Source organism: Diabrotica virgifera, chromosome 2 (assembly GCF_917563875.1).
Source record: "Diabrotica virgifera virgifera chromosome 2, PGI_DIABVI_V3a".
Taxonomy (NCBI): Eukaryota; Metazoa; Arthropoda; class Insecta; order Coleoptera; family Chrysomelidae; genus Diabrotica; species Diabrotica virgifera.
This window is the reverse complement of record NC_065444.1, coordinates 218787038-218812038: the sequence shown is the minus strand read 5'-3', so window position 1 is coordinate 218812038 and position 25001 is coordinate 218787038. Positions and strand designations below refer to the sequence as shown.

Genomic DNA, 25001 nt, shown 5'->3' with positions numbered 1-25001 from the left:
ATACTTGTATGTAATAATAACGTTTTATATCTTGTTTTATTAATAAATAATGAGTTTAACTTAACACAATGATTTATTTCGCCTTATATAATATCACTTTATTTTCAAGAAATATTAACTTAACTCTAAATATACGTTTATCTCTGCGAAATATATTTCTTAACATTAAATACATTAATTATTAATAGTAGAATAATAATATTCCTTACTAAGAAATATTATTGCTCAGAAAGAATAGTTTTGTAATGTGTAGAAAATATATTTTTATGACTAATAAAATTAATTAACATCAAGTGTAATTTCTTTCTGATAAATGGGTTTGAAGTTTGCCAGAAAGTGATAGTTCAATCATGTTTAAGATATATTTCTTTGGCTATAGTAGAATTTATTTGAAATATTTTAGAAAATTATATCTTACATACAAAGATATATTTCTTAGGCAATATGCCAAGTCGATCTTTCTTAAATATTAATAAAGTTTCTTTATATCAAGAATTTTTTTCTCTCGGTGTATGAAATGTAGTTTTCTAAGACATTAACTTCCTGTAGTGAAGCCATTCCAAGCAATATACCGAAGCTGCTAAATATTGTTTAAATGGCGCTTTTGAAAAAGAGTCGGTAGATAAATAGTCAGAAGTTGACTGGCGGTGGAGTTTATTACATCACTGGCCTAGATGAGCACACATATTTTAGGCATCTCTGTATACAGGCAGTTGGGTATTTATTTACAGCCATCACCACGCCAAAACTAGGTAAAGAAACATGTTCTTCGATTTCGTTTTCCCTCGTTATAACCAAATATGCCTCGTTATTTATAGTTCAATAGAAATTTCATGGGACACCTAAAGGTACGTATCCATACGTGGGTGCTCCGTGCTCGATGTAGGAGCTCCACATAGTGGATACGTTGGAGCTCGCCGCTCACCTTCTTCGATTCAACCGGTTTGTGGTTTATATGTAGGGGAGCGCATGCCGTATCCATTTGAGCAGCTACACCGAGCACGGAGCACCCACGTATGGATACGTACCTTAATGTACCTCGTTATAAACGAAACCTCGTAATATCCGTGTTTGTTATTCGCGGTGTGCAAGTACTTGGAGGGGATCCGAGAAACGATGGTGCGCGAATAGCGGAGAAATCTTGCAACTTTCTTAAATAATTCATTGTCAATTGAAATTGTCAAATTGACGTATATTTCATACCTACTGTCATTGAAGAAGAAAAATTATATGTTGTTCGCAATATTGATATGATATGCAATTATTATATAAAAGTATATTTAATTAATTGTATTTTGCTTGCAGTACTACATTTTAATAATAAATTTTATTTACTACATACAATGGTTTACCTTTTAATAACATAACCTAAATCTTACTTTTCCTTATTATATTTTTTTTGGGCTACGGCCTTGACAATTATCCAGCAACCAGGACCAACATGATTGGCCAATATAATTAAAAGTACGAAAAAAGTTGCCGAGCTATGAAACCAGGTGTCGCTTTTCCGAACTTGCACGGTCCCAATAGAGAGAGTATACTGTAGTGACTGTAGTAAGAACTGGCATATTGGCTCAATAGAATAGACTGCATGCGAATAAAGAAAACTTTTGTGAAAATTTAGAAAATAATGTGTTTAAAAAGTAACGTCCACATGATCCCAAACCAAACCCTTTTTTAGAGTGCGTCATATGGGATTTTAAGAATGTTGCAAATCTGTATATGACAATTTAGTTAAATCTGACAGTTGTCAGAATATTTAAATTTATATTTACATAAACATCAATATTTATACAAATATTTGTCAGAATATTAGTATTTAAAATATTTTAATGTAAAAATAAATAAATATAAAGTCAAATTTCACTATGCAATATCCAAATATACCAATGACATAAAATATTTATAGTTACGTCGCTGAAAATACTAACCTAGAAATGGACCATGATAGTCGTGACGTCAAATCAATGTTGGCTACTCTGAAATGGTTTCCAAACAAAGCAAAAATTCACACATGGTGTTTGTTTTCGTTTTTATAATTGGAATAGTACAATATTGCTTGTAGGATGTTTAATTTTTACAAAATTAAAATGTGGTGGGTACTCGACATTTATAAAATTAACAGCAATATGATTGATATGACATATGACTAACAAGGATTGTGTCTTTAGAAAAAATGTGCAGATGATTGTTAAAACAAAATAAAATTAAAAATGATTACACAAATCACGTGTATAATCAATTGACAGCTGCTTTGTTTGGAAACTTTTTTGACGTTTTGACGTCACACTATCACGGTCCATTACAATTGTCATTTTACCATAATATGATTTGTGAAAATACTTTCTTATTTATTTTTTTTATTTATTTATTTATTGTTTATACATATGACCCGGCCTCTAGTGACTAATCCAGGTCGTTTTTTCCTGATGGGATTACAGATATTTTTTTATATTTTTACATTTTTTACTAAACTACTAAATCTATTTTTACAATTTATTGAATTTATTAACTAATTTGCCATAATCTATTAATTACATTTAACAAATACATTTAACAAATTTAAATAAACAATATACATTTGTTAAAATGTTTTTGGTACCATCAACTCCCTTCTAAGTTATAAAGACAGACTATATTTTCAGAAGAGAGTTGGTAGTCTTTTTTTTTTAATTTAATGAATTATTATTTTTATTTATTTATTTTATATTGAATTATTATTATTATAATTGTAAATATCTATTTTTGAATTTACATTTTATTTTATTTATTTTAACTTTATCTTACTCAACTTCATCAGGGTTGGATTATTTTTGTTGTCTTCTTCTATTATTATAGATTTCTTGTTGTTTTTTAGAGATTATTTCTGTTAGATTGTTTAATATTCCAAAATATTCTTCATTTTGTAATATATCTCTTATTTCAATTCTTTCTAATCTTCTTCTCATTTCTTATGTTCTTCATTTTCTATAGTATTTTCACAATGTAACACTATATGTTCTGGTGTACCTAGTTCTCCACATTCACAATATGCATCATCTTTTAAGTTAAATCTTTCCAAATATGTTGGGTACGGTCCATGTCCTGTTAAAAAGTGTACTAAACCTTGTTTTGGATTAAAATCATTTGGAATGTTTTCTAATATTGGTATAAAATTGTATAAACGTCTAGATTTTGTTGAATTTTCCCATTCATTTTGTCTTTTTCTATTTATTATTTCTTTTAATTCTCTTTTATTTCTTATATCTAATCCTATTATTTGTATTATTTTTTTTTTATATTTTTCTTTTTTTAGCCAATAATTACATGCTCTTTTTTGTGTTTCTAAATGCATTGGCATTACTCCAGTTAAAACTGTGAGTGCCTGTGTTAGTGTTGCAGTTGTTCCAAATGCTTCCGTCATTCTTACAAGAAATCCTCTCTGAACTCTATTTAATTTTTCTGCATTTTTTTTATTTATTACCTAATCTATGTGCCCATACACTTGAACCGTACCCTACAATTGATGCAAGTATTGTACTTAGGTATATTCTCATCTGTCGGAACGAAATTCTATATTCCTTTTGTGCAAGACTAGCAATGCTATGCATGATCTTTGTTGCCTTTTCACAGACACAACTCATGTGTTTTGTAAATAATTTTTTCCACCTACCTCTACCGAAAGTATACTTTTCCGAACCTGATTGTAGGGAGCAAAGTTGTACTTTTCCTCCCTAGGGAGGAAAATATTTTTCCTCCCTAGGGAGGAAAAGTAAAAGTGACGTCATGGTATTTCGTTCATGAAATATAACTTATTGACGCCCTGTACAATATCTATTTTCTATTACGTAAGTATCTATACATTTTAACGTTTATTTATAAAACACCTTGTATTTTGCAGAATGGTAAAAAACAGTAAATTGTTATTTTGATTTAACAATGTTTACATTAATAATTTGACTTATATTTGACAGTTGACAGTTATATCGTACCTACTTGTTAGTTTTAGTTTTAATAAATTTTGTTGGTTAGTTACATAAACAAATTAAGTAAAAATGAAAAATGACTTGTTATTAATTTGAGAAAGGTGGAAAAACCATATGTATAACATGGGAGTAAAGTGCCTTTTCCTCCCTTGTTATACAAATAGCTATTGTTCGTCTATTATAATACCTAAATATCTTGTTTCCATTTTTCTTTTTATTGTTTTCCCTCTAATTTTTATAATTGGATCTCTTTCTAAATTTCCTTTTATTAAACTATATGTTGTTTTTGAATCTGATATTGTTAATTTTACTTTATTCATCCAATCATTTACTCTTATTAATACTTCATTTGATTTATTTTCTAATTCTCTTCTTGAGTTTGCATCTATGATCAACAACAAATCATCTGCATATGCTATGCTTCCAAGCACTTCAGGATCTATAGTCAATTGTTCCAACAGTTCCTCTAGCATCACATCCCAGAACATAGGTCCACATACTGATTCTTGTGGACATCCTTTTGTGATATGTTTTGTCTTTTTTCCTGTTGGACAGCTTAGGCTTGCATATCGGTCTTGACAGTAGTTTCTGAGACTTCCGTACAGATTCTTTGGACATCTCATTCTTCGAAGTCTTTCAAAGAATGACGGCCACCAAAGATTGTCAAAAGCCCCAGACACGTCTATAAAGATCATTAAAACATACTTTTTTATGCTTTCATTCACTATTTCAAATACTTTATTTATTGCATCTTCTGTTGATCTACCTTTCCTAAAACCATACTGACCAGGATGTAATCCAATTTCTATTCTTATTTGATTTAATTGTTTACATAGTAATATTTCTTGTAATTTTCCCATTGTATTTAATAAACATACCGGTCTATATGATTTCGGCAAGGTAGGATCTTTATCTTCCCCTTTATGAATTATTATAACTTCTGCTTGTTTAAAATTATTGGGAAACCTTCTTTGTCTAAGACAGTGATTCCATAAGTGGTCCACGTGGACCCCGAGAGGTCCACGAGGGACTCAACGGAGGTCTACGTTGGCGTAAAATAAAAATGGGGGTGTTCACAAGACTGTAAGTGGGGGTACACGAAAATTTATTATTAATCTATTATTAAAATTATTTGGTTTTGATAGTAAAGAACAAAAATGTGGGCTTGGCTTTACCACTCCGAATTTAGGGTTAAAACTCACCCGCGACGCCAATTTTCATCGTTAGATCTTCACATCGTCGCTGCCATTTCCAACTATCGAATGTGAAAAGTGGTACTTTTCAGGAGAGTAAAATAAATCTTTTTTAGAGACTCCTAAATCAGCGCATTGACAATTGGGAAAATTTTTATACTTTTTGTATGTAATGTTTAATCCTTGTTAGATTGATAACAAATTTGAACTGCTTATCATTTTTTTCTTTCCAAAAAATCACATTCGTTACTTTGCTTTTTGTATTAATCAAATATTTGTTTCGGTCCGATGTTTCAAAGTAGCGAATGTATAATAGCGAATAACTGTATAATCAAATAATGAAAATCCGTTAAAATGAAATCATAAACTGCCTCACAAGAATTTCTTGGAAGCAATACTGAAACAAAATCGCACAAATTGTAAACAAGTGCATTTTGTTCTTCTCAGCAGTTTAGCATTTTCGACAGTTTACAGATTATATTTATTGAATAACTTAACAACATATTTGAATAACTTAACAATAAATTACAACACAAACTAACGAATGTGACACATTCGACATTTAGCGTTGTACAAATATACCTTTAGTTATACCTCGTCCAATTTACTTACCGTTGCACGTCATCCGCGCCATAGCCTGTGACACGATACCAACACGAAATATTTAGGCGGTGGGTGTGTTCTTTTTTAGAATCAAAATGATTCTAAAGGGGAACACACCTACCGCCTAGATATTTCCTGTTGGTATCGTGTCACAGATACCAACACGAAATATTTAGGCGGTGGGTGTGTTCTTTTTTAGAATCAACATGATTCTAAAGGGGAACACACCTACCGCCTAGATATTTCCTGTTGGTATCGTGTCACAGGCTATGGCGCGGATGACGTGCAACGGTAAGTAAATTGGACGAGGTATATATTTATACAAAACAAAAGTATCGAATATACCATTTTCGTCAGTTTGCAGTCAACCAAATGGAAAAATGTTCATATTCGATAGTTTAAACAGCATATTTCCCGCGCTCCTAATCAAGCTACACTAACGAGAATTTGGCACAAGATGTATCACGTATACTGTGAGGACAAGGTAGGTATCGAATATGAAAAACCCGATTTTTCACATTCGATAGTTTGAAATGGTAGGGACGACATTTGGGACGAGTTTTGGGAATATGGTAAAAATGTAGCAGCACACCGAAACCAGTAAATTTTTTAAAGTGGTCTACGAGAAAAAATAGTTTGGGGACCTCTGGTCTAAGACATTCATTATAGAGGGTGTCCAGAAACTCTACCGACAAACGAAAACAGGAGATTCCTCAGATAATTTTAAGATATTTTAACCCAATTCACCTAGTCCGAAAATGCTTCCTAAAGGAGCTAGAGCTCTTTGAAGATGGCGTCTTGTAAGTAGTTTTTCTTAAATAACTCCAGAACGTTTCTACTGAGAAAAACGAAAATTGGTACACATATTTATCTTCCAAAGATAAATCGACTCCATGCATTGCGAATTTCTAGTACCAGTCATAGGCGTCCGTTTTGGGTAGGGCAACAATTGTTTTATCGCATAACTTTTTTATCTTTAATTTTGAAGCATTTTTGACTCTGGATTATGAAATTGTGAGATATTCTACAACTAAAAGGTACTCTTGTTTTAGGTCGATAGGATACACCGTTTTCTAGAAAAATCGATTTGAAAATTTTTCTTTTTTTGAATTTCCAAAAAAAATTTCAAAAAAAAACTATTTAGAAATCTGAAAACTGGTACGTTTATTTATATTTCAGAGATGAATCGATTTCATTAACTGCAAATTTCTAGTACGGGTCATATGCGTCCGTTTTGGGTAGGTCAACGGTTATTTTATCGCATAACATTTTTGTCTTTAATTTTTAAGCATTTTTGACTCTAGATTATTAAGTTATGAGGTATTCTAGTACTAAAAGTTACTCTTGCTTTAAGTTGATAAAATACACCGTTTTTTTTTTGAAATTTTTTTAAAATTTTTATTCAAATTCAAAAAACGAAAAATTTTCAATTCGACTTTTCTAGAAAACCGTATGTCCTACGGACTTAAACTAAGAGCACCTTTTAGTACTAGAATACCTCACAATTTAATAATCCAGTGTCAAAAATGCCTAAAAGTTAAAGACAAAAAAGTTATGTGATAAAATAACCGTTGCCCTACCCAAAACGGACGCCTATGATCTGTACTAGAAATTGGCAATGGATGGAATCGATTTATCTCTGGAAGATAAATATACGTACCGATTTTCGTTTTTCTAAATTGAAGCGTTCTGGAGGTATTTAAGAAAAACTAATTACAAGAAGCCATCTTCAAAGAGCTCTAGCTCCTTTACGAAGCATTTTCGGACTAGGCGAATTGAGCTAAATTGTCTTAAAATTATCTGAAGAATCTCCTGTCTTCGTTTGTCGGTAGAGTTTCTGGACACCCTGTATAATGATGTTAGTACTGGAATTATTTGTTCCGACAATGCTTGAAGTATTTCAACATGAATATTATCCGGTCCAGGTGCCTTCTTTCTTTTCATTTTTCTCATACTTTCATAAACTTCTTCTTCTGTGAATTCCTCTATTTCTCTTTCTTCTTCTATTTGGTATTCTTGTATCATTTCTTCTCTTATATTTCTTTGTTCTAATGTTTCTCCTTCTAATTTATCTGGAGGTAATAATACATTAAGTAATGTTTCAGCCGATTCTTCCCAATTTTCTGTAAATGTTCCATCTTCTTTTTTTAAAGTAGAAAGCATTGTCGGATTAAGCATTGTGAAAATACTGTCACAGTCGATTACTGTTGTGTCAAATTATCTTTATTCGCATCATTGATTGGTTATCTATTTAGAGTTTTAGAGTATTGTAATCGCCAACCAATTATACATCTTTAAGTGTACCAAGTCGTTTTAATATGCAAATACCCGTCTAGGAATATGTACATAATTTTCTAAGTTTAATGTATAATAATCACAGAGGTACGTTTTTTTCTGTCACTTCCAACTGTAATGCGTTAGAGAGAATACGATAATTTGTGACGCAATGAAAAAAGGGTTTGGGACGATCTGTAGTATTTTACTTTTAAGCTAAGTTCCCATTTAGTTTAAGGCTACACTGAAAAAAATATTGTACATAGTACCAATGAACGCCAATCATTGACTTTTTTTACATTGATTCAATGACAATTTCGTTAATACTATAAACACGTAGTCATTAAGTAATGACCATATTCATTATTACAATGTAATTCTATTCATTAAAAAATAATGAATAGAATCATTAATCCAATGAATCTTTTTATCTATCCAATGACTTTTTTCATAATACTAATAATTTGTTCATTGTATATATGAAATTATACATCAGGATTATGCGGTTAAATTAATGGATATAAAACGTTGCACTAATGTACAGTGTTCTTTAAATTATGAACTCATTTATTGAATCAATGTTTTCGACTTTGATTAATAACTCGATACATTGTTTTGATGTAACGCAATCATTGTATTAATGTAATATACCTGAATCAATGATCAATTCATTGTAACAATGATCTTGTACATAAACCTATACATTTCTTAAAACTCTATAAGCGTTTTGATTGGTGTAAAAAAATCACGTGACAACAGTTGCAGCCTCCTAGCAGACAGTCACCCTGCAGACTCTGAGGAGCTGTGTTTGGCACTAGTGATTTGGTTGATTTTTCTAAGGTATGTACTTACAAATATTTTTAACTATTTATAAATTATTTTGTTGGATTTCTATAAAAAAAGTTGTACTTCTATTTCCAATTTTGCAGATTGATATGAACTTGGGAGTGGCATTTGGAAATGGAAATGGACTTATTAATGGATGGGATAGCAATTTCGAAAGAATTATCTCCTTTCTTCGGTGTGAAAGTCATATCAAGGATAAAACAAATAAATTTTTATTTGAAAAGATTACCCATGAAGACATTACGGAATGTAAGTACCTACCTATTTCATTATTCAATCCTGCATAATATGATATTATCTAGTATTAATTAATTTTTGTTCTCTGTACATTTTTTCAAAATCTAATTCGACACATAGGTAACAGAAATAGGAACCATTTGAAAATATTTCTAAATGGTATAATCTTATAAATAGCAAATTAAATCTTAGGTGATTAAACCGTATATAATTGAAAAATATTATTAACTCTTGCAGTCGGTAGTATCCATCAAAGTAAAAATAAACATCTCAATATCTGGCAATTTTTTTCAGGATAAATTAAAATATTTCTATAAAAAAAGTGATACCCAAAAATACAACTATGTTCACTATTTAGATTTATCTTTTTATAATAATTATTAATATAAATTATTGCAGATGGCTAACGTGCAGTTATTCTTTGGGTTTAACATCGATATTTTGTACGAACTAATAAAATCAGAGATTTCCAGTAATTATTCTTACATCGGGAAGACCCAGCAAGAAGTCGAAGATCATATTAGATTTTTGAAATCAAAGAAAAATGCCAGTCAGCCATTTGTTTTTTGTATGGGTGGTGATAATTAATCCCAGAGAGATGTTGTATTTGTGGAGATGTTATTGTAGATGTATTTATTTTCAAGATATCAGGTATACATTTTTTATATAATACAAATATATATATTTTATAAGACGAATCAATTTCTGTTATATTTAGTGATTCAGTTTTTTCCAAATTACATTATAAAAAGTTGTTTATGTTAATTAAAAATATATGTTTTTTTTTCTTTAAACTCAACATTAGTTTGAGATACTTAACATTAGTTTGAGAATCGGCAAAAAATCGTTGCTTCAAGCTATATTTGTAATATTTATGTAGAGTATGTTAAGTCGTCATTTTGTTTACTTATTAACTATTTGTATGTTATATACAAATTTACATGAAGATGGCATTCACTGAACCAAAAAATACGTAAATATAATGAAAAAAACATTGATTCAAAAACGGGGAGCATTAATTTTCGTCCAATGATCAGTATCGTTGGTCCAATGTAAGTAGATACATTAACTAATGCTCAAAAACATTAATTTTTATGAATTAGTACGTTCATTCAATGTACTTTCTAGTTAAGAATTAATGTACCGATACATTGATTCAATGTACCGATCCATTAATTCAATGTACCGATACACTGATTTAATGTACCCATACATTGATTCTTAACTAGAAAGTACATTGAATGAACGTACTAATTCATAAAAATTAATGTTTTTGAGCATTAGTTAATGTATCTACTTACATTGGACCAATGATACTGATCTTTGGACGAAAATTAATGCTCCCCGTTTTTGAATCAATGTTTTTTTCATTATATTTACGTACTTTTTTGGTTCAGTGTATGGGTACATAATTCGCAAATATTTTATGTGTATCCCTACTTTTTCTGTCTTTACACGGCAAATTACGTGTAGTAAAATTCACACTGGTATGGATATGTAAACATTACTAGAATGTCATTCTACGTGAAAATGTCATCATTAATTTAAAGAGATGGGTTTTGAATGTTCTTGGATAACTGTTATTTTTATAATTGCAAATTATTAATTCAGTTAATAAATGTGATAATTTTTTCACTAACTATGTATTCAGTGATTGTAATAATTTATTTGTACAACAAAGACTAATACTCAATCGAGAAAAGAGGAAAAGTGTTAAAGTGATTTTTTTAATAATATATTGTTATGGAACGCTTACAATTTTGAACATCTTTAACAACAAAATACTTGGATCACAAAATATATTATCCTGATGTATTCTCTACTTGGATCTTCCACAAATAATACACAATAAATAACTTTTTATTAAGTTCACGTCTTAAATCAATTATTTATCAAATACACTATATATCAATAATATTTAATCAATAACTCAACATATTCCCGATGCAATGTCAAATATTTAAAATTGTCACTGATTGTCAATGTCTGACTGACAATATATGCTGACAATATTATATTCGGCTGAGTGCGTTGTATTTCGTTGTTTTTTTCGAATCCTGAAAAAACCAATAAATATTTTTGAAAAATTTAAACGCAGAATGAAAGACTAAATTATTACCGAGGGCCGAAAGTCCCTTAGAATAAATAAAAAGTTTATTTTGAATGATATATTTGAAATTCAAAATCACACTAAATTTTCTCTTAGTTTTTCACCCCTGTAACTTATTAAAATAAACATTATAGAAGTTCTCAGGGACTTTCGGCCCTCGCTAATAACGTAATCTTTCATTCTGCGTTTAATTTTTTCAAAAATACTTATTAGTTTTCTCAGGATTCGAAAAAAATGAATCCCCATTTGAATAGCATTGCAGCCGAAAATACGTACCGATCCTCTTAAGATGACTCATCGGATTTATAAATAATTAATAGCGAATTAAAATATAAACGGTTCCCACAATATTCGAGAGAAATTAAAATAAAACATGATTAAATAAAAATACTTGACACGTAGCGTTATTCACAGAAACAAGACACACCTCACAAATATTTAAAACCTCCATGGTATTAAGTATGACTGAAAACGCCGAACGAAACAAGGACGAGTTTCTTAACAACTGCCATAATATGTTGACTTAGAATAGAAAACCTCCATTTATGAAGTAAATAATGTCTGAACAAACACTTCTAACAATGTTGACGGCAGATGGCAAATTCACTTAACAGGAAACATAATTACCCCATTACACAAAACTAAGGAATGGAATGGCTTCAAAGGCAAACCACTTGTGTTTAGTTTGTTAATCACTACCTCGACAGCATTTTGAAGCGACACGACACGCACCATTATGTTTTAAACTTTTCCTCTAGACACAATGAAAAATTTAGTATTACACTGTCCTATAATTATTATCCAAAGGTCTACCACAGTTGTTTAATTGTTAGCTCATAAAAGTTTTAATTACGATATTCTCAGAAAGGAATTATGGGAAATTATAGACGTATACTAATAGTCTAAGAGCTAGAGCCGAAAAATCATCGTCATAAGTAATATGGAGTTTGGCATGTGAAATGTGTCTATTGTATATTGATAATTATGACCCCTTTCAGGCTGACACCTCAGTGGATACAGGAAGTAGCAATAACGGATGAAAGGGGAAAGTTAGTGTAGTCTTTAAAGGTTTTCACCTCCTATTTTGTTAAACCTCCATCGATTTGCATGAAAATTGGTGACTAGTTAGAACATACCTCAGGAAATAAAAATGATTTGGTGCCAACTTGCACTTTTATCGTGGGGGTGGATACCACCCCTTCTCGGGGATGAAAACGATTTTATTAAAAATATCCCCACAAATCGATAGAGGGACAAATTATAAGTAAAATTTGTTATATCATGTTATTTAAATAAATGAATACTTTTTGAGTTATTAAAGATCAAATATTTGTCTGTTTAAGAGCACATGCGTGAAGTTACGGATGATAAAAAGAACATTATAATTAATTGTATGTTACTAAAATATTATTTTTATATTATTTCGATATTATAAATTTAGCAAAAGTGTATTCGAATATGTTAAATGTGCCCATTATTGGACAACCCCACTCTCTGGATATATTCAGTTTATAATGAAAAAAAAAAAAAAATTCAATGAAATATCGAAATAATATAAAAATAATATTTTATTAACATACAATTAATTAACATGTCCTTTTATCATTCCTAACTTCTCTTAAATAGACAAATCTTTGATCTTTAATAACTCAAAAAGTATTGATTTATTTTAAGAGGAAACAGTAGCGATCAACAGGTAGCGAAAACGCGTTCCAAGATTGCGGCTGTAATTTTGAATATTTTTTCGAGATATTTGGCACACGTATTCGTAATATAATAAAGAATGGCGGTACAGAGCCCAATTTGAAAAATATATTAATATGTGGAAATTACTCTGTAATTAAATACAATATTAAAAAAACGAGCCTGTACCGCCATTAATAAGAACAAAAAAATACACTTTCTTCAAATAAACTTTTTTATCCGATGCCTAGATTTTGTGTCATTTTGGAACTACTAAAATTTTTTATTTCATTAGTAGTTCCAAAATGACACAAAATCTAGGCATCGGATAAAAAAAATTATTTGAAGAAAGTGTATTTTTTTGTTCTTCTTAATGGCGGTACAGGCTCGCTTTTTTAATATTGTATTTAATTACAGAGTAATTTCCACATATTAATATATTTTTCAAATTGGGCTCTGTACCGCCATTCTTTATTATATTACGAATACGTGTGCCAAATATCTCGAAAAAATATTCAAAATTATAGCCGCAATTTTGGAACGCGTTTTGGCTACCTGTTGATCGCTACTGTATCACCTTAATAACATGATATAACAAATTTTACTTAAAATTTGTCCCTCTATCGATTTGTGGGGTTATTTTTAATAAAATAGTTTTCACCCGCGGGAAGGGGTGGTATTCACCACCAGGGTAAAAGTGCAAGTGGCACCAAATCAGTTTTGTTTCTTGAGGTATGCTCTAACTAGTCACCAATTTTCATGCAAATCGATGGAGGTTTAACAAAATAGGAGGTGAAAACCTTTAATGACTGCACTAACTTTCCCTTTCATCCCTTATTGCTACTTCCTGTATCCACTGAGGTGTCAGACTGAAAGGGGTCATAATTGTCAATATACAATGGACACATTTCACAGGAAAAACTCCATATTACTTATGACGATGATTTTTCAGCTCTAGCTCTCCGTCTATAATAAAAGGATACTTCAATTCTTTTCGAAATGAGTGTTTCAATAATGAAACACACCACGTCTTAAGATGAAAGGAATAAGTACGTGTAGGGTTAAGAGTGGGCGATGATTCAGCAGATACCTGAACACGAGTAAACGTAAAGCGTCGTTTAAACACAACGACAAGTCACAGCAACTAGTTGTGATGACAAGTTGAAACGCTGTTTAGACGCTGCGATTCAATGCGATACCACCTTCAACCCAACTCCAACTTTGATAAGTTGTGCGATGCACCGTTTACACACAATGATAAGTTGCAACAACTCGATTGACCTTGATAAGTTGTTTGATTTATCGCTGTGTTTAAACGATCCTTAATGAATTTTTAGAAAGGGTCACATATTTTTAATTAAGAAGGAAAGTACCTAGACGCCTAGACCTTAGCACATAAATCGTTAGTTGGAACTCAGAAAGAAATACTCATTTTGAGGTAGGTAGGTGGATACGTCATCTGTTACATCAATGATCAATGAATCTGTCGTTGTGAATGTGAATGTTTTTTTTTCAGACGACGCGCGACATCTCAAATCGAATTTTTGAAAATCGATTTAACTTAACCTGTTAAAATTCTAAAATTCTTCAAATCGTTTTGCATTAACTAAGAATTTCCATAGTTTAGGTGTTCATTATAAGAAATATTGCCAGCACTCTCTCTTCAATCCTGACCCCCCGGTGGGAGTGTAGTGGTCGACGTGATGTCGTGTATTGTCTCTGGTTTCTGTCTCTGGTCATTTCTTTCAACTTATGCATAGATCTTTTGCATATTCCTCTAATTTGATCGATATATCTTGTTGGTGATCCTCCTCGTGATCTTCGGCCTTCCACCTTTCCTTGTATAATGACTCTTTCCATGTTTTCTGTCTTTGCTCTCATAACATGTCCAAAGTATTTTAATTGTTGGAGATGGACTTTACTGGAGAGTCGTTGGCCAATTTTGAGCTCTCTCAAAATTGAATTTTATTTGTTCTATGGTCGGTCCAACGAATTCGTAGTATTCGTCTTCAACAGAACATTTCGGTGGCGTCTATCTTTCTTCTTTCCGATTTTCTGAGAGTCCAAGATTCACATCCGTAGATCAGTATTGGGTATATTAAGCAGTGGATTAACCTCATCTTTAACGCTCTTTCAGCGACAGCCTTCCCATATTGTGGTCATTTTTGCTGTGGCAACTTTTGCTGGATCACATATACGTTTTATTTCTTCCTGTAGTGACCCTGTGTTTGTGATTAATGATCCCAGATATAAGAATGAGCTCACAAGCTCAAACCGGTCAATTGCGGTTATGTGTGGATGATTGTTATGTAGTCTATCCACTATCATGATCTTTGTCTTTGATATGTTTAATTGCAGACCAAATATTTGACTTTCGTTTTCAACCAGTCGTCTAAGATCAATCAGCTCTGCTTGACTATTTGCAAGAAGGGCTGTGTCATCTGCGAAACGTAAGTTGTTTATTTTATGACCATTTATTGAGATGCCTTTTTCCCATCCTTCAAGTGCTCTTCTCATAATATACTCCCCATATATATTGAATAATTGTGGAGATAGTATACATCCCTGTCTGAAAGGGAGCGTTCAAGTATTACGTAACGCAATTTTTGAAGATTTTTGACCCCCCTCCCCCCATGTAACGCTCCGTAACGTTTTTCTGTACCCCCTCCCCCTACCTAAACGTTACGTAACACCCAAGTGGCCATTTGAACCTAAATGGAAAACGAGATTGCGAAAAGTACCGGAAACTCGGTAAAAGAACTTTGTTATTATTTTAATCGCATTTGAGGTAATAATAAAAACTTACAATCATCATTCAGCCTTAAATCTCCACTGCTGAACATAGGCCTCCTCCCCTCGTTTCCAACCACGTCTATCCTGCGCCGCTCTCATCCAGTTTTTATTTAGCTTTCTTAAGTCGTCAGTCCATCTTGTAGGCGGTCGACTGACGTTTCTCTTGTCTTCTCTTGACCTCCATTCCAATAACCTTTTTGTCCATCGCCCATCTGTCATTCCGGCAATGTGTCCTGCCCATCTCCACTTCAATCTGGCTAGTGGGTTTTGTATTTAATGCTTTTTATTTAAAAACATTTTTAAATAATTTGAAAATTTACGTATTTAAAACATTAATGAATACCTACTGCTGAAAACGATACTGCATGTTATGGACTTCAGAAAACATACATGATTTATGAGCATGTAGTTCCCTCTGCAACCTCTTAATCCCATATATGTCATTTCATCTTTTGTTGTGGAGAAAGGTCCAGCTAATTATTGCAAACACATGTTACAGTGCTTCACAAATTTTAAGATTTTTTCACTTGAATACCATTGTCCTGTTGTCGGAACATGAGCGGAGCGTGAGGGCACGGTTGCCAGGTCAGTTTTGATTTCTTCAGTAGTTTTGCTTTCAAAATATCAGTAGCAATAAGTAGATTTTTTAAACCATGTATAATACCCTGTGTTAACCTGTGTTAACGGCCACCTGTTAAAATCGGCCACCTTTACTAACGCCCAGTTTCTAACTAACGGCCAGTTTAAAAATTGTCCAAACCAATATTGTCAGTCAGATGTCCTACCACATTTATATTACGCAAGCGGCCAAATAATCTTATATTTTTAAAACCTTCATAATACTTTAGTTACAAAATACTAAAATACTACAAAAAAAGCTACAACTTTACTTAGTCCAAGTAATGAAGCTTAAAATAGGACAAAACCTCGCAATATTTACAGAATGGATCGATTTGCTTGAAAATTTAAGAATAAGTAGTGGATAGTCCAAAGATCAAAATCTATATCATGCCAAAAGGCGCTTTTACCATGGGGGTGGTTGCCACCCCATCTCGGGGGAGGAAATTATTATTATATTTTGACCGCAAGAGTTGGTAAAAGCATTCATTATAAGCAAAAAATGTTCTATACATTTTTTTGATAAAATTAATAGTTTTCGATTTATTCGCCATCGAAAGTGTTAGTTTAATATCGAAAAAATCAATGTTTTTAGTCAGTTTTCTGCTAATAACTCAAAAAGTTTTCGTTTTATCAAAACAAAGGGCCTAGCCGGGTAAGATGGTGAAAAGTGCCCCCAAGCCGATTCGAATTCCATATAGGCCACTTTTTAGCACATATAGAGGATATCACTTTCTGAAATTTTTAATCCCCTAGGTGGTCACGTGACCCCCCTAGAGCCTAATTAAGCTTTTTATGTTTTTATTTTTTATCTCAGCCGCATCGAGAGCTAGCCAAAAACTTTATTTAAAAAATTTGTAAGTTTAAAAAAGATCTATATGAAAAAATTTTTTTTTTAATTTTTGGCGGGAAATTCGAATTTTTAGAACAATTTTAAACTTTTAAATAAGTCTGAAAAAAAACTAAGACACTCGTTTTTACGAAAATCAATTATAATGTGTATTTTTGCACAATCTTTCACCCTGAAATTTTTCAGATTTTTAAAATTGGTGAAACGTACCTTTAGAAATGAAAAACCGCATTTTTTCGCTTTTTTCGGGTATTTTTTGAAGAAAATCCAGTATTAAAAATCAGAAAAAAAATTTTGCGCATTTAGCATAATTTTTAGATTGTTCAATACCTTCTATGTAAATAATATATTCTTCATTCTTAACGATAAAATCATTAGTTTAAGAGATTTTTGAAGTTAAAACCGAAGGGATATAATGCATTACTCAAAAAAACTCTGCGTTTCATTTTAACTTCAGATATCTCGAAAACTAACGATTTTATCGTTACGAATTAAGAATATATTATTTTCATACAAAGTATTGGAGAATCGAAAAATTGCACTAAAATAGCAATTCCGCCAGTGACGTAGAATTTAGGAAGGGTCAACCAATCATTCTCCCCTGTCGTACGCCTCTGGTAGTAGCCTGAAACATTTGTTTAACATAATTTAGTAGGGTGTATAGTACCTACACTTGCTGCCAAATATGACAAGGATATGTCAAACAATCTTAAAGTACTGGGTACAAATATAATTTTTTAATTGATTAATAAAACACCTTGTAACTAGCCACATTTTATTTAAGTGATTTGGGTATTTGGTTATTGGATCTTAATCTTTTGAGCCCAAGAATCTACTATTAAAATATTTCTAATTATTAATGAAACACCCTGTATATTTATAAACGATATACATAATGAATACATTCTATAATAATATTATAGAACCCACTTAATAGTACGTATTAGTTATAACAGTATTTTAAAAAAGATATTTATTGAAGTTATTTACATAAGTGCAACAATATACATAATATTATAATACATAAATTGAATATACAGTCGACGCCGATGCTAGAAACTGTTACAAATCCTAGCCGGGACCAAGCCACTTGGACATTGTTCTATGTTATACTAGATGATGACGGAACACTATTTGGACACTATTGATTGAGCATTGGAGAGTTACGTCGAAATAATTGTTTGACCTCGTAATCTAAAATTTTTAACTTAATTTAATAACCTATGTTGAAAAAAGTTTTCCATTGCTAACATTAAAAAAAGTACTTACTTATATTTTTTGTAGGGAGCGAAATGGCCCTGTTGCAATAGTTTAATATCGTTTTTGCATTCAATCTTCATCACTGTCTTCATTTATAACAGGTATAACATTGGAATCAAATATGTTTGTTAGTATTTTTGCTGGATTTACAATTTTAGCTAGATATCTTGCATTTGATAAGTAGTAGATGATAGCGGCTACATGTGAGCAACATCCTATTGTTCTGGCACCATTTGAGCAATCGCAATAATGGCGTTTGATTCCACTGGTACCAATTGAATGAGGCTGATAGTGAATGTAACAGTTGTATGTTTTAGCCTTTATATGTCTCGAACGAACTTGAATTTTAATTATGTCTGCAGTTTCTTTCAAGAACTGTAGATCCACTTTATTATCTTCAGTAATTAACTCGGCCAAATATGAAATTGATTGTTTCAGTTGATATGTACCTGTGAAGAAAGTTATTAAATCTTGTTCTGTCATTTCGGGGAAATCTAAAACATCATTGGACTGGAGTGGTTGAAATAAAGTTTTCCGCCTACCCCATCTATTTTCTTCACATTCTTGAAGCAACGTATTCTCTAAACTTTTTATTTTGTTGATTTGTGCAATTATTTCGTTTTTACTTGAAACTTCGGAAACGTATCTCTTTCCAAATGTGTTTATCAAAAAACCCGCTATCTTACAATATAGAGCTGCGTTGGGAATCATCTTGTTATCGAACTGATTATGCAGAAGTTTATACTTTTGGCTTATTACACCATGTACAGCTTCGACAACCCAACGAACCATTGTAACCATACGTGACTCATTGGCTTCTATACTTGTGAGTTGCTTCCTTTTTCCCTTTAATGCAGGCATCAGTGCTTGAAATTGAAGGTTTGACAGTTTTTGTATAAAGTCGCGGAACCCTCTACCCAAAAAAAATTTATCTCCTTCCTGCAAAAGCGTTATCAATCCATTTGGGTCATTGAGAATACTCTCAAGAATTTTAGCATCGTTGTCAGTTGCATAGTACGGGCCGAGTATGTCTATGATGTAGCCATTGGTAGTGCAAATTGTAAAAGGTTTACACAGAGGAGCTTTTTTTTGTCCAGAGTATGATTTTCTTTGATATTCATTATTACTGCTTTTCTCGTGACGGAGATATGTGCCATCACATACGAGACCTAGCTGATCGCCCCGAATATCATACAATATTTTGGCAACCGGCGCGGTTTGGTCGATTAAATGTTGTCGATTAGCAGCTTGAATTCCAAAACGAGATGGCAAAACATCTTTCTCAAAAGAACTTAAAATCGATGCAGAAAAATCCGATACTTGTTGAGGGCGCTCAAGTCCAAGTACAGCTGCAATTGTGTTGTTTGAGTTTCCTGATCGTAATTTAAAAAGAAATACGACCAATGCTTGAATTATATTTCTCGATTCCGTATTTCTCAGTGACGTCATCATATCACGTAGCATAATAATATTTTCCCAAGTTAAGCCAGTAAAAATAAGTAAACGCTCTTCGGATAGAGAGCACTCGCCAATTTTGTCTGTTAGTTCTTTGTCTATATCAACTCTCAAGTTTTCAAGAAGCTTTATGACGTCTGATTTTTTAATTGAACTATAATGTGTATATACTTGAATATTATTTATTTCATCTTCAAAAAAGCGTTTTTTTATTAAATGGGTAGAACAACACCGGTTGCCATCAGGAATAAATATTTTCTTGGATGTAAAGACTTGTTTGCGAGCATTAAAGGGTACATTGAAAATAATAGTTGATTTTCCACATAAGAAGCAATATTTATGTGTCGAAATAGGACGAGGAAATGGCAATTCTATACACTCTTCTTCTTCTTTAGGATACTCTTCAAGTACGAACTCTGAGACATTGCTAGAAGATTGTGACAAAGTAATCGGTCCTGAACCTTGACTATCAGTTTGTGTACTTTGTGAACATTGTTCTTGTTGCGATGAATCCTGTTGTTCCTTTGGTTTTGGGTTTAAAAATTGAAACGTTGTATAACAAGATTTGCAGATGTAATCACCGAGTGCACTATTTAGATTCAAAACTTGGTTTATTTGATTGGCTAAAGAATCAGACACAATGAATTTTTTATACGACGTAGCTTTTCTTTCATCGGCACCGCATTTGATGCACTTTTTGTATGATTTGCCTTTACTAGTGCTATCAGACATTACTAACCTGAAATAAATAGATTAAAGTTAGTATTAGACTAAAAAATTAGCGCAAATTGAGATTCAATGAAAAATATTATATGAGACCATAAATTATATGCCACCTTATAAACTAATCAACATTTTTTTTCACTTACAATGTAAACAAACACACATTTTCATACAGGACTGCAATAAAGACAAGTCATTCTTTCGTAAAATTATTATAAAGAAAAATTATTTTACCAGTATTTTTTGTGAATGGATAAAACACGTAAACGACTGTAAACGGCTTGGCTCCACAGACTCCAATTTGCTTTTTAACCACTTTTTGTTTTCAATATTTCAAGTGTCCAGATCTATTACTGAAATTAATTTAAATAAAAACACGAATTGAACTTATTTCAGTAAATGTTGCACAGTAAAAATGTTGAGAATTATTTTTATATAATCTGACTAAATGTCATTTTGGTGTCAATTTTATTCCACTGCTACCTAGATACATAAGCGCATCATAGCCTACTGACTTGAGCGGTTGTCGATCCACAACCGGAATCAAGCAGTGTCGAGTGCAGTTATGTTTTGGATGGGTGACCACTTTTAATCTTTGGTATTACATATTTTAAAAATTTTTTTTTGAAAGTAGTAAGTATTAAAATTGGTCTAATGTTTAAACAAAATACAAATAAACTGTTTAGAATATATATATATATATATATATATATATATATATATATATATATATATATATATTTCGTTGAAATCATATAATAGAAATATAACTTCTTCAGAAAACTTCGCTCTCCTGAGATGTTGCTATATATTTTGTTTTGATGGATTATATCACGCTGTGAAACTAAGCTGAATACGCCGAAATAATGTAAAGGCTGAACTCTAGAGTTTCATGGGGGCTTTTTTGTAAACATAGCATTATAAGAAATATTTGAAAAATCGATTTTTGATATTTTATGGTATCTATTTGACTATTTGATTGACTCTTAAAATATTATGGTCAAGAGTCCTTTATGTTAAACACGTGAGAAAGTGTTTTCAGAATTTTCAGTGCATTTTATACGAAAAAAAAAAAATTGAAAAAATTAGTATTTGATTTTTTACAGCATCTACAAACAACCATCTAGTATCTTTACCTAATTCAGAGCAGCAGCACTTCGTGTTAAATTCGCAAAACATTTTTTTTCTGATTTTGTTAGGTTTTCTGAAAAAAAAAACGCGAAAAAATGAGTTTTTTTATTTTTAAAGCTACTTTTCACCAATTTTAAAAACCTGAAAAAATTCAAGGTAAAATATTGTGCAAAAATACACATTATAATTTATTTTCGTGAGAACGAGTTTCTTAGTTTTTTATAGACTCATTTAAAATTTTCAAATCGTTCTAAAAATTCGAATTTCCCGCTAAAAGTAAAAAACTGTTCGACATATCCTTGTCATACTTGGCAGCAAGTGTAGGTACTATACACCCTACTAAATTATGTTAAACAAATGTTTCAGGCTACTACCAGAGGCGTACGACAGGGGAGAATGATTGGTTGACCCTTCCTAAATTCTACGTCACTGGCGGAATTGCTATTTTAGTGCAATTTTTCGATTCTCCAATACTTTGTATGAAAATAATATATTCTTAATTCGTAACGATAAAATCGTTAGTTTTCGAGATATCTGAAGTTAAAATGAAACGCAGAGTTTTTTTGAGTAATGCATTATATCCCTTCGGTTTTAACTTCAAAAATCTCTTAAACTAATGATTTTATCGTTAAGAATGAAGAATATATTATTTACATAGAAGGTATTGAACAATCTAAAAATTATGCTAAATGCGCAAAATTTTTTTTCTGATTTTTAATACTGGATTTTCTTCAAAAAATACCCGAAAAAAGCGAAAAAATGCGGTTTTTCATTTCTAAAGGTACGTTTCACCAATTTTAAAAATCTGAAAAATTTCAGGGTGAAAGATTGTGCAAAAATACACATTATAATTGATTTTCGTAAAAACGAGTGTCTTAGTTTTTTTTCAGACTTATTTAAAAGTTTAAAATTGTTCTAAAAATTCGAATTTCCCGCCAAAAATTAAAAAAAAAATTTTTCATATAGATCTTTTTTAAACTTACAAATTTTTTAAATAAAGTTTTTGGCTAGCTCTCGATGCGGCTGAGATAAAAAATAAAAACATAAAAAGCTTAATTAGGCTCTAGGGGGGTCACGTGACCACCTAGGGGGTTAAAAATTTCAGAAAGTGATATCCTCTATATGTGCTAAAAAGTGGCCTATATGGAATTCGAATCGGCTTGGGGGCACTTTTCACCATCTTACCCGGCTAGGCCCTTTACATAACAAAAATGTACTTTTTGAAAAAATAAACAAAACCGTTTTTTTTTTATTTTCTTTAAGACCAATAGTAATCGAGCTATACTTTATTATATGTTGGCTCTTCTTAGTCAAATGCTAAATATTGTAGTTTCAAAGTCAAAGGACAGGAAAACTATGCATTTTTCGAGGATAACTTGTTGAAACTAATTTAAAGTATATAAAAATATGTATCTCCAGAAATAAACAAAATCTCTAGCTAAAAAAATTAAGTGGCATAATGAAAAGAATGTCAGTCCCTATTTTTTTCAGCAAAAAAGTGATCGTAAACTACCCCCTAATCACCACCCCAATTAAAATTTGTCATTGACCTAATTTGGTTTTCTTGATTTATGTATTGTTACTAGGTTCTAGAAGTTTGATCGGTTTAGAATGATTAGTTTTTAAAAAAATGGAGTTAAAAGCGAATAACGAGTTTTTGTAGTTTCTTAAAAAAAATGCCTTTTTCTTCCAAATAGAAAGATTAGCATCAGAGATACGAAAAAATATTTAAATATGACATTGTAGCTTATTTACTTCCCAAGAACTTGGTTTGCAAAAATTTTTTACGGCAAAAATTGAGTGAGCTATTTACAATTAAAACTTGTAATATCATACAAAAACCACCTTTACCAACCCTTTCAATGCCACCTCTTTTTGTGACTGAGAATTTTAAAAGGATTTAATATTAATAGCCTTATAATAGATCTTCTAAAAACCTACAAAATTCTGTTTTAACGAACGTTCTAAGATAAAAAATAAAGAAGTTACGGTTAAAAAATCAATATACTCTTTTGAAAAAAAAGGAGAAATCCAATTGGAAGCATAATAATGTTAGTTAGCGGTGTTTTTAGTCATTGGCCTTATTTATTCTTCTTTATTTATGTATTATTAATATATTCTAGAAGTTTGACTGGCTTAGAATGATTAGTTTTTAAAAAACTGAAGTTTAAAGCGAATAACGAATGTTTGCAATTTGTTAAAAAATGCAATTTTTTTCAGAATAGAAAGATTAGCATCAGAGATACGAAAAAAGTTTAAATATGAAATTGTAGGTAATTTAATTCCCAAGAACTTGGTTTGATAAAATTTGTTTAACGTCAAAAATTGAGTGAATCGTAAATGAGTATACCATCGGAAAACATTGATTTTTTAGATATAAAACCAACACTTTCGATAGCGAATAAATCAAAAACTATTAATTTTATCAAAGAAATGTATAGAACATTTTTTGCTTAGAATGAATGTTTTTATTAACTTTTGCGGTCAAAATATAATAAAAAATTTCCACCCCGAAATGAGGTGGCAACCACCCCCATGGTAAAAGCACCTGTCTGCATCATATAGATTTTGATCCATGGACTATCCACTGCTTATTCTCAAATTTTCAAGCAAATTGATCCATTCTGTAAAAATTGCGAGGTGAAAAGCTTTGGGTTCCTGGACTAACTGTAAAATAAGTTTATTTTGACATTTTATTATTTATTTATTTATTTTACTTCAAAATAAACTCATCTTATGTGCTTCAGTGCTTATTTCCAACAAAAATATAAATTATAGAAATTAATTATTATTCATTTCTAATTAATGAAATAAAAACAAAGTACTGCTTATCTGATATTTAATTATTAAAATCGGCACCGCAAAGTCTAAATACCACAACTTAACAAAACACGCTCTGCAGTTATTGGAAATTGGAAACAGAATAAGTACTAAACTAAAGAAAAGACAAAAATTACCCATTTCATTTTTACCAAAATATAAAGTACCTACCTATCTATTCATCAGATAAACCCTAAACTCATAAATAACTCCGAGGGAACAGTTCCGGATATTGGAAACATAATGTGACACATGGTCTATTCAAAACAGAACAATTCTCAACGAAAGAGTCACTTGACATCATTTTTACCCTGAAAATCCTATGTCGCTAACTTTACCATCAAATATAATTTAGGTGAAGTGAAACGAAAGAAGAATGCGCTGTTGGATGTTGGGCTTTGGGTTGTATAATATGAATGAAAAATGGTTTATATTTGAGC

General features: G+C 31.2%; 1 protein-coding gene across 1 annotated transcript; it reads right to left on the bottom strand.

The window, feature by feature from the left end:
- Positions 1 to 17379: 17379 nt before the first annotated feature.
- LOC126879831 (uncharacterized) lies at positions 17380 to 19317 on the bottom strand. Its single transcript, XM_050643122.1, has 2 exons — positions 18442 to 19317; positions 17380 to 18366 (listed from the first exon to the last, which is right to left on the bottom strand). The coding sequence occupies exon 1, from the start codon at positions 19291 to 19293 to the stop codon at positions 18502 to 18504; it is 792 nt and encodes a 263-aa protein (XP_050499079.1). The 5' UTR covers positions 19294 to 19317; the 3' UTR covers positions 17380 to 18366; positions 18442 to 18501.
- Between the last annotated feature and the right edge of the window lie 5684 nt (positions 19318 to 25001).